Genomic DNA, 10,215 nt, shown 5'->3' with positions numbered 1-10,215 from the left:
AAAGTGTCCACGACTTTGATCTCTTCTACTGTAAACTGGAAAAGATACACCGCGACCTGCAGGAACACGACGATGATGACGAGCAATCCGGCGTCACGACACCCCTCCCTCAACCTGGTTAGAAACTGACTCTTTTCAGGATCTGCAAGCCAGGCCAGTTCACTTAACGGCTGTTCTCTTTGCAGATTTTGAATTTCACCCGGTGTTAGAGATAAAGATTGAGCCATCGGATGGGCCGGATAATGATGTAGGTGCGGTGTCACCATCGGAGGAAATCGAAATCCTCGAAGAGCATGAACTGGTTTCCCCGAATACCACCGTAGAGGAACCGGAAGAGGAAGAAAAGGGTCTGACAACGAAAGTAGATCGTCCGCGACGTAGCCACTCTACTTCCGCCAAGATGAAATACGAATCATCCATTTCGGAATGGGATGGTGTCGAGCAAGACTATCTGGCAGATGACGATTATATAGAAGAAGAAGTGATTGATGAGGATGCGGATGGTGATGGTGATGAGGACGAAGAAGTGTTGGATGAGGAAGAGGATGACGAAGATTACATTAACTATGACGAGCTACACGGTGATAAAGAGCAGGCATCGGGCAAAAATCAGTCCTCTATGAAATCGGAACAGGAAGGTAGCGACGCACTCAGCCAAGATGTACTGGACGTGGAGACACCGAAGCGGAAACGAGGGCGACCTCCCAAGCGGAAACCAGAGGACAGTCTCGAGGAACCGGGACCAAGTCGTGGCGATTCAACGCGTAAATCGGGGCGCGTTAAAAATCGCCGGAAATCCACGAAATCCATCTCGCAGTTCAGTGACTCCGACTCGGACATTTTGTCCGATCCGGATGATAGTCCACGATCGAGAGCAAGGAACAAAAAGATCGGCAACCGGAAGGCACTGGATCAGAAAATCTTTTCATATATCGACGAATTCTTCTGCTACTACTGCCCCGATAAGGTGCTTTTCGAGCGATTCCACCATGCCAACTTGCATTACAAGGAACTACATAACGAACCGGCCTTCTTGCGGTGTCCGAAGTGTGGTAAAAAGTGTTTCACTCCCGGTGGCTTCCTGAGTCACATGGAAACGCATGACGATCCGGAAAAGAACAAGTAAGATCCCGTGCGGACCGCGAACACGCGATCTCTGGTCCGTTGGCTAGAGGTTTTTAATTGTTTAATCTTTTCTTTTAGATGTCCTATCTGTGGGAAGGTGACGGATCAGCGAATCACGCTAAAGAAACACATGCGTGCCCATCAGCAGAAGCTAGAGGAAGCGCTACCGTACCCTTGTAGTCAGTGCCCTCGGCGGTTCGATCAGCAAAAGGTTCGAGATAAGCACGAGCGATTGCATGGACGGAAGATCGTGATCCGCAAGGAGAAGGGACGAGATCTGGAACTGTTGGCATTCTACAAACGGATTTATTGTGAAATTTGCGAAGAAGCAAAGCCCAATTCAACCTCTTTCGACAACTTTTGGGATCTGAAGGTGCACATGGGGAACGAGCACAACAAAAACCCCTATCTTAAGTGTCATCTATGCTTGGCAAAGCTACCGTGCCGGCAACAGCTCATGGTTCACGTCGATGTGCATAACAATCCGGAAAATTATCGGTATGTTAAATGGCCATCATTGTTTGAAGTCCGATCTTTGTCGAACGTCATTTTCTCCCGCTTGCAGGTGCGAAGTATGTAGTGAAATTCATCAGAATCTCGAGAAACACATGATCAAGGCGCACACACCCGAAACATCCGTACCGCAGGAGAAGAACTATAGCTGCGAGCACTGTGGGAAGATGTTTAAATGCGAAACGAACTTGAAGAACCACATCGATCGTGTGCACGGCGTAAAGGACGTTTGCTGTGACATATGCAACAAATCGTACGTACTTTCCTTCCCTTATTCTTCGCCTTTCCTAGCTGTGTATCGTATGATGAATTTTATCTGTTCCTTCCCCGCGACAGCTTCAATCGGAAAGCCCTCGGCGCACACAAGCGCTCGGCCCACAGCGACGAGATGTACATGTGCGAGCACTGTCCCAAGATGTTCAAAACGCGTAGCGGCCTCGAGTCGCACAAAGGAGAGCACGATGCAAATCTGCGCAAATCGGTCAAGTGTACACTATGCGGCAAGGAGATGCGGCGTGGGGCCAGTATGGCGAAACACATGAAAACGATCCACTCGCAGGAAGATCCCGTCAGCTGCAACCTTTGTGGCAAAGTGTTCCGGACCTCTTTTCACATGTTGCGCCATCGGCAAAACACTTGCGCAGCGACTATCAACTCGCGTCCATACAAATGCGAAGTCTGCGGCAAGGGCTTCGCCATGAAGCTCACAATGACGGAGCATATGACGACGCATACGCGTACCAGTCTGTATCAGTGCGCATTTTGTTTCAAGACGTTCGGCTACATCTCGAATCTGTACAAGCACCGGAAGAAGGCTCATCCGGTGGAATGGCAGGAGGTTCAGGCTCGGCCAGAGGATGGCATTGCGACCGTGATCGAAATAAGGAACTGAATGGTGTGTATGCTAGCACGTGCCATTTCACTTACAATATTATGTGTAAAATAGTACTAAAATGGAAATGAGATTGTAGGAGGGCAGAGTAAGAAACCGAATCAGAAGGATCGAGCATCATGGTTGAGCGTTAAATAAGACTGAGATAATAGTTTCCCATCCATTGTGCAGGAGAAAGCCTTCACCTTTCCTCGAGGACGTCAGGTTCATCATCATGATTGTTAAATAGCTTCGGTAAACAAATTTCAAGAAATCGCACAAACACAACCACCTCTTAATGCAATTTCAATGTTCTTTTAGGCTTGCAGAGCAAGATTTGCATTAAAGGATAGCAATAGCAATAGGGACAATGACTACTATTGGCAGAACTAGTTTATTAAGTTTATAAGTAATAAATTCTCCTAATGATTGATTCATATATCATGTTGAATCAAATGGATCCTCAAATGCAAACGTATTATCTGTTCAAACATTTATTTTCCCGCCGAAGAACATCGCAATTCAACTGCACTTTGAATTTAACCTACTTCAGCCGCTAGGGCTAAAGTTCAACTGAACTAACGGAATGTGGAGTCGCAGCATAAGTGTGACACACAATCGTCACGCGCGCCAAGGTCGCCTAAAACGATGCCAGCAAGCAATCGCTTACGCATCCAAAACGCGGAAGAAGGAAGGGGGTAAACGAAACAATAGAGTTGATAAACAAGTTGTTGAGTCGACCGACCGTTGGCCGTCAAGCCAGAAGCATTCGAAGGACGGTTGAAGATTGTCGCGCGAACCTAAATCTAAAGCTAACGGCTAAACATTCGCTTCGAAATCACATAGGGACTTAGAGCGTGATCCCTTGGATGGAATTGGTTCAGTGCTTCACCACTTTGCCGAGGTTCGATTACGTTCCAGCATATTCATGGTGAAAATAGTGATTGTAAAACCAGCACCAGATCTGTACACGATCTTCACTAGCAACACGCAGCACCAGTTATGCCATCTTCTCGCAGCTGTTGCTGAGAATGGACTGTGAATGAGCACAGTGACGCTTATCCTATCTACGATTACGAATGATTACATCAATGGCAATCAGCAGTAATCAGGTGCTAGAAAGCACACAACGGGTGATCTCTCCACGCGACATCATAGTCACAGTTATCTGAGTGATGTGCTTGTATGCACCCCTTACCCGTGACGACCGTGTACGAGATTCGCTAACAAAGGTCCTGCTGTGCCATGATGCACCCTTGCAATACATCAAAGTTCGCTCGGACGGTGTGTGATCTGCTGCAGTGATCGATTGGTTTCTAGAAAAAAAGAAGGAAAGAACGTGTCCAAACTGCGACAAAGTCAACGGTTGTTTGCTGGCCAGATCCTGCGATGGAACGAAGAAGTTTGAAAAGTTCGCGGTGCGGGGGTAGCATCACATCTACGCCCGGTCCTATGCGTATGTGGTGCGCGTTGCTGGGTGCCGCGTTTACGCTGGAAAGCAAGCTGCTGGAACGAAACTACCTCAACGGAAATCGGTAAGGACGGGTGTACCTGGGGTATCCTCTTGCCTGGAATGGGTCTCTAGATTTCGTTTACCCGGTTTTGATCCGTAGGACCGACGAGTGCACGATTTGCACGCACGATATTGATGCGAGTCAGCGAATGGTGGCCCTGTGCGGTCACACGTTCCATCGGTGCTGTGTGATGGTATGGATGCGCACCTACGGTTACTGTCCGGACTGTCGTCCGAGCAGAGTGTAATCCGATTGAACGTGATGATTGAACATTGTGCGCATACAGCTGGCGCGCGTCTCAGTGGCATACATTGTAACGCTTGGATCGTTCCAAGGGGTTTATAGATAAGTTAATCACCGCCAAGACTGTCCCGGAAGTGCTAGATGACGCTAATGGGCTTAATAAAACAATTTAAACTACCATAAGACCAAAAGCGCCGTTGAGAAATGAAAAAAATAATGCCAAACCCTTATTTCTAGTGCATCAAGGTAAAGAACAGGACAAGATGTTTGACTTTTTCTCGTAAACTTTATTCTTTGTTCGCCTAAACCTTGTTCACGATGGCAATCGGATGAGCAGCAGTGGTTGGGAGAGAAGATCGAGCTGCCGATCGGTAGCGAACACCAAAAAGGGGAAACCTACGGTGATGCCACACGCATTCACGTCGATCACAGCTCCGTATGCTTCGACCTCGTTATATCTTCCTGCTCTTCTGCTAAACCTACGATGTCGCAAAGGGAAATGAAGAAAGATCATCAGCAATAATTCTATTTTAAATGATTCCATCATCCCGTGCCTCGAAACTCACCACCGGTGGAATGTTGTCCGGAGCTGCTGGTCTCCTGCTCGCCAGCCTCGCCGCCAGCGTGCTCAATCTCGTCCGCCTTCGCCTGTAACCGCTTGATTTCGGCATCGTAATCCTTCCACTCGGGCACAATCCGCTGGGCGGCCGTTAGCTTCGCTTCCTTCGTGAGCGGATTGTTGCACAGATCGATCGTTTTGGCGTACTGCAGCGTCTCGCTGCTGCACCACGTCTCGCACCACAGCCACTCCTGGGGCAGCGATTTGATCGCTACCTGGTGGATCATGTTGTTCGGTAGATCCTGATCCAGATTGGACAAACTGTTCGGATCCTGGCTGAGCGCCTGGTACTGCCCACGGATCCGATCACCGGCCGCAATCTTACGGAATCGCTTCAAATCCACCACGTACAGGGCAGAGATGTGATACCGACGGCCCTGCAGATGGTTCTTCCAGTAGCCTTGCTTCCAAAACCGGAATCCTTCCATTTCCTGGCGTGAATCACAGAACGGTGTGTAGCCGTACGGTGCACCGCCGAGATCGAAATCGTTAAGCTCCTTCATGTCCGCCCGTACGATCTGATCCGCATCAACGAAGATAATCTTCTTCACGTCGAGCGGGAACAGCACATCCAAGAACAAAATTTTGTAGCCCCAGATGATGCGCTGTTTCTCCGTCTGCTGGTGTAACCAGCGAGGCCACTTGTACTGTACCAGCTCGTACTGGAACCCATACTCGGCGCTCATGTGCGGCAGGAAGTCAATAAACTGGGGCGACAGATAGTTCTTCAGGAACCAAAACTTGACCGGCGTGTGCGTGTGCTTCAGCAGTGACAGCATCATGATGCGCAACAACCGTTCGTACAGGTGACCGGAAGCGACCGAGAAAATGTTAAGCACTTCGCCCTCACTAGCACTTCCGCCGGTATTTCCACTGTCTCCCGTTCCGACGATCGAGCTAATCGAATCCCAAATACCGCCTCCACCACCACCACCCCCACCGGCACCATCCTTTTCATCGCCCAACAAATCGAAGCCCGCCATGCCCGGTTTCTTCGTCACGCGCAGTTTCAGTACGTGCGAGCGCAACGAACTGATGATGACACGGGTACTTTCTGGAGTGTGCACCGTATTGGGGCCATCTGCACTCGTGATGTCGTAGATGTCGGCGCTCTTGCCGTGGCGTAGCTTCAAAATCCATGCACCAGGGTTTGCCTTCAGCTGGAAGTAGCCCAGATTCGCCATAACGATCGTATCGACAATGATCGGACGATCTTCGGTACCGAGCGTGATCTGCAGACCACGCGGTGGTGAACCGGTTGCACTGTCGAAGCAGTGACCTTCGAGCAACAGGTACTCTAGCTCATACTCTGAGTGTACCGGACCGTTAATCTCGGATAGCTTGATGTTGTCCAGATCATACACCGAACGGACCACTTCGACGAGCCAATTTTCAGGGACCTGCAAAGAAGCAAACAGCAGCATAGTAAGGCTCCTGTGTCGGTGGAACAGAATCTGCTTCAGCCACTTACGTTTAAACTCTGCGTCAACAGCGGATTCGCCGGAAGGCCGACAAACTTTGCGATCGGACCCGCTGACAAACGGCCATCGTTTGTGAAGTGCAGTTCCGGATCGACAACGAATCGGTAAAACCTACAAATGCGAGAATGTTAATAGCGAGGGAATGCATAAGAAAAGATGAGGTTACGTACGTTTTAACCGGCATATCGCTGTGTTTATCGATCGCACAGAGGAAAATCTTCATCTGGCAGTTCACGACATCCCGTAGGAGCAGCAGCAACGAGGAAAGCTTCTGTGCACCACGCGAAGCAGGATCAAGTACGGCCACAATCTCGAAGAACGGCTGTTCGGCCTCTTTCGGTGCCAGCTGTACCACGGTGTGGTTCTCCTGCACATCGGTTGGTATGGTGTAGCGTGATTTGGATTGCTGACGAGGCACCAGAATGGAAACGAGTTTCATGATCGTGTCGCTTGTCATTGCGGGAGTATCGACGTTTTCCGTCAACGAGGCTTGCTTCAGTGCGGCGCGTATCTTGTCCGTGTACTGCAACCCATTGTAGCTGTCCAAAAGACCGTAATCTTCCGTGTCAAAGTATTCTTCCGCTTCGAATGCACCCAGCAACCGGCCATTGGCCATAACCGTACTGACCGAAGCACGTAGCTTCAGCACTCGCTGGCAATAAACGCGCAACATTTTCAAATGCATCTGAGTGGCGGGTAAAAAGCCGAGCACGGAATCGGGAACGGACACGGTAGCCAAATCGGTACCAGCTTCAGCGGCTTCCAGCAGTCGCATCACCAGATCGTACGTTTCGTCTGCGTCCAGTGTATTTATGCTTGCCCAAACCAGTGCGTTTAGATCTTTTTTCAGTTCCGATCGAGCCGCATCGCTACCATCGACGTTCGGCACAAATGCCACCCTTAAACCGGATGTCGATTTCTATGGAGAAGGGAAAAAAACCATTAGCAAGTACGATACAACAAATGTACGAAGCAAACGAAGCGATCATACCATAAATAGAAGAGCGTTCCGCAGTTGCTTTCGGGCAGCGGAGAGTCGAAGATCGCCCACAACCCAAACAGTCAGGAAGTGGACCCGTTGGCCCAGGAATCGCTCGTAAGTGGACTTGCCACCGAAGTACTTGAGATTGCTCATTAACGTTGCAGTGAGATCGGCGTTCGACAGCTGGCCCAGCGCACTAATGTCCTCGAGATCGGGATGTGGTCGGCCGGACATGTCCAGGAAGTGAGGTTCATCTTGGGAGAGGATGCGTTGATTGAGCCGTGGCATGACGTGCGGTTGTTTCATCAGATAATCAATCACCGGCTCTCCCTCGTGCAGATCACCCATATAGACGGCTTTCTGGAGTGTCGGTGTCTGTTGCATAATTTCCGTCAGAATCGTTTCCTCAAACTCATCACTCGTGAGGGCGGATTGTGGTAGCAGCACACCGTTCAGCAAAGCCTGCGGAACCGTCTTCAATCCTAGCCGTGCGATGAACTCTTGCGCCAACTGACGCCCGTAATCAAAGTCCGAATCTTCGCCAAGAATCTCATCGACTTCCTCCAGCTTCAGGCGATTGAATTTTTTGCGCAGAACATCCCGCACATCGGCATAACGGATCACCTTCCGGTCGGCGGTGGCTGCGAACAGATCGGTCAGGAAACCCAGTGCTTCGGTGGCCGACTTTTTCTGGTGCACATAGTTGAAGCCACACGTCACGGCTCGATAATCTTCGCCGTCACCCGTTTGAAACACCAAACCGACCCGCACCGGTGCCATGTGGACGACAAAGCTTTCCGCTAGCTTCACAATGTCCCGTCCGGCACTATCGCCAGCCACGGGATCCACAATCAGTACCAGGTTGAAGAGGTTTTTACGAATATTCCGCAGCATGCCCGGGAACGTTGGTCGTAACAGATCCTTCAGACTCGCCGGCCATCGCCGATACTGTGCATCGTTCTCGAGATCGTTGATCCACGTGATGGCCGAATCACGGACATCGATTGCAAACTCCTTCGAGCTCGAAGACAAATCAAGCCCCAGCAGCGGAGTAGCGCTGCGGCCACGAATTTCAATCCGATTCAGACCTTCCAGCACGCGCATCTCCGAGCGTAGCGTATCGAGTAGCGTGATCGTGTCAATCGTTTCCGCATCGAAGAACAGCCCGTTCAGGAAGAGTGCTGCATCCGGTGGCTGCAGGTTCAGATTACGGCCAAACACCTCGATGTTGTTGCGCATCTCTTTCTTAAACTCTTCCGACACCGTCTGCGAGAGAAGGGATTTGGCTTGGGTCGGGAAATTCTGGGCCGTAAACTGGAGCATCTTGAGCGCCTCATCGCCCGGCATTTCTACGATCCGCCGTGCCGCCTGAAGGCCCAACTCCTGGAACTCCCAAGCCTTCAGTGGTGCAATCTCATCGTGCTTCTCGAGCAGCGAATTACGGAACCGATCCAGCGAGTGGACAAGATGGGGGAATCGCTTCTTAAGCTGCGCAAAATCGAATCCTTCCACCTCCGACTCCAGACCATCGTCTTCGTCCGCTCCACCAGCTGCCACCGGATCCTGGGCGTGCTGCGAATCATCCTGGCTCTTGTACTCGGTCGATTTCAGATGCAGCTCTACTCCGTAACCGGAAAGACGAAGTTTGCGGGACGAGACACGCTGCACGTAGTGGCGCAACACGTAACGGACTGTGCCACGATCCGCCACCGGTCGGATAACTTGGTGAAACTGCTTGAACTCGGGTGTACCGATTTCGCCGTACAGCACCACCGTAAGTGTATTATTCTCCGATCCGGGATAGATGTGATCGATAGCGAACGTTTCCACGGTAGCGGCATCCTTGCCACCGGCACGCAGAATGCTTTCCAGCTCGCTGATATCGCATGCCACCTTCCCGTGTACGCTCGCGAAGATTGACGTTTCACAATCTCCCTTCGTCAGCACCTCTTGGGCCACCTGCAAATGGGCTTGCACCTTTGGTGAGAAGCTGTGTAACGATAGGGCCAACTTTAGCAGACTGATCTGTCCCTGGCCAAGGATTTCCGAGGCTAGTTCGATCGATTTGAGATAGCGTTTCTCTTCCGTTTCTGTAGAACAAGAGAGGAAAAATGTTACAACTGGCGAAGAGCGATCAAGTGATGAACGCGCTACCAACTTACCAAGCCCGTGAAGCCCACCGGGGACATTGTTTAGCAGTTCCACGTACTCCCAGAACGAGTTGCCCCTTTCTTCATCGATAAATTCCGCGATCTCCAGTTGCAGCGGGGTGATTTTCCATTTCGCCGACAGTTGCGTCGTGATGGGGTGGCTTTTTGACTCCGCCTGGACCAAGCTGACCGCTAGCCAACCGGTGACGACGGCCACGTACAGTAACCGCGTCAGCACGGAACACGAAGCCATACGCGACATCTCCTGCACGGTGCTCCCGGCGGTACGAGCTCTAATCGGTTTTGCCCACGTATTCTATCGCGCTAACCTCAAACCGCCGCTCCAGAACTATTTCCACGTCAACCTCACTGAGCACCATAAAAAAACTCACTCCTGCTTATCGCGTAAACATATCGAACACTATCAGTTTGGTAAGGATTAATGTGCTACTATTGCTTTATGCTAACTAGCAGTCTCCGTTACAGCTGCATTGCAAAGGATTTGCTTTGTTATTTTGTCTTTTTTTTTGGTTTTTGTTGTTACCTATCGGCGACCAATCAGCGAGTTACGAATGGCGCCGGTTCTTCCCGATTCCGGGTCCGAGAACGAACAAGCGCACCATTTTCAGGGTAATGCCGGTCCGGAATAGACGGCGTTTTTGGTCCTTACTCATCTCGAAAAAATGTTTGCTCGTTGTCCTGAAAGTTGTTCGCTGG

At 50.5% G+C, this 10,215-nt stretch overlaps 3 protein-coding genes across 4 annotated transcripts in view; 2 read left to right on the top strand and 1 right to left on the bottom strand.

The window, feature by feature from the left end:
• LOC126572353 (zinc finger protein 43-like) overlaps nt 1-2,854 on the top strand; it is a 3,142-nt gene extending 288 nt beyond the window's left edge. The window contains exons 2-7 of one of the 2 annotated variants that reach the window (XM_050231596.1): nt 1-117; nt 186-1,122; nt 1,204-1,623; nt 1,691-1,891; nt 1,975-2,533; nt 2,610-2,854. The exon at nt 1-117 is cut by the window's left edge and continues 46 nt beyond it. In XM_050231596.1, coding sequence (XP_050087553.1) covers nt 1-117; nt 186-1,122; nt 1,204-1,623; nt 1,691-1,891; nt 1,975-2,530 — 2,231 coding nt within the window. In that variant the 3' untranslated portion in view covers nt 2,531-2,533; nt 2,610-2,854. Of the gene's footprint in view, nt 118-185; nt 1,123-1,203; nt 1,624-1,690; nt 1,892-1,974 lie in introns of both variants that reach the window. The other variant, XM_050231595.1, reaches the window with a different exon arrangement.
• A 122-nt stretch (nt 2,855-2,976) lies between these two features.
• Nucleotides 2,977-4,449, top strand: LOC126572374 (uncharacterized). Its single transcript, XM_050231619.1, has 2 exons — nt 2,977-4,044; nt 4,123-4,449. The coding sequence occupies exons 1-2, from the start codon at nt 3,899-3,901 to the stop codon at nt 4,268-4,270; spliced, it is 294 nt and encodes a 97-aa protein (XP_050087576.1). The 5' UTR covers nt 2,977-3,898; the 3' UTR covers nt 4,271-4,449.
• Nucleotides 4,450-4,532: 83 nt separating this feature from the next.
• LOC126572348 (UDP-glucose:glycoprotein glucosyltransferase) lies at nt 4,533-10,036 on the bottom strand. Its single transcript, XM_050231583.1, has 6 exons — nt 9,511-10,036; nt 7,358-9,438; nt 6,537-7,285; nt 6,357-6,477; nt 4,833-6,285; nt 4,533-4,745 (listed from the first exon to the last, which is right to left on the bottom strand). Exons 1-6 carry the CDS (start codon nt 9,758-9,760, stop codon nt 4,693-4,695), a joined length of 4,707 nt encoding a protein of 1,568 aa, XP_050087540.1. The 5' UTR covers nt 9,761-10,036; the 3' UTR covers nt 4,533-4,692.
• Between the last annotated feature and the right edge of the window lie 179 nt (nt 10,037-10,215).

The sequence above is a fragment of the Anopheles aquasalis genome, chromosome 2 (assembly GCF_943734665.1).
Source record: "Anopheles aquasalis chromosome 2, idAnoAquaMG_Q_19, whole genome shotgun sequence".
NCBI lineage: Eukaryota > Metazoa > Arthropoda > Insecta > Diptera > Culicidae > Anopheles > Anopheles aquasalis.
The sequence above is the reverse complement of the archived record's forward strand: the minus strand, read 5'-3'. Positions and strand labels throughout refer to the sequence as shown.

Excerpts from the sequence above, each read along its gene's own strand:
- LOC126572348 (XM_050231583.1), bottom strand. The coding sequence starts at position 9,760 with ATGTCGCGTATGGCTTCGTGTTCCGTGCTGACGCGGTTACTGTACGTG. Across the intron at positions 9,439-9,510 it reads CGGTGGGCTTCACGGGCTTG|AAACGGAAGAGAAACGCTAT; the intron begins GTAAGTTGGTAG and ends CTTGTTCTACAG. Across the intron at positions 6,286-6,356 it reads TGTTGACGCAGAGTTTAAAC|GTCCCTGAAAATTGGCTCGT; the intron begins GTAAGTGGCTGA and ends GCTTCTTTGCAG.
- LOC126572374 (XM_050231619.1), top strand. The coding sequence starts at position 3,899 with ATGGAACGAAGAAGTTTGAAAAGTTCGCGGTGCGGGGGTAGCATCACA. Across the intron at positions 4,045-4,122 it reads AACTACCTCAACGGAAATCG|GACCGACGAGTGCACGATTT; the intron begins GTAAGGACGGGT and ends TTTGATCCGTAG.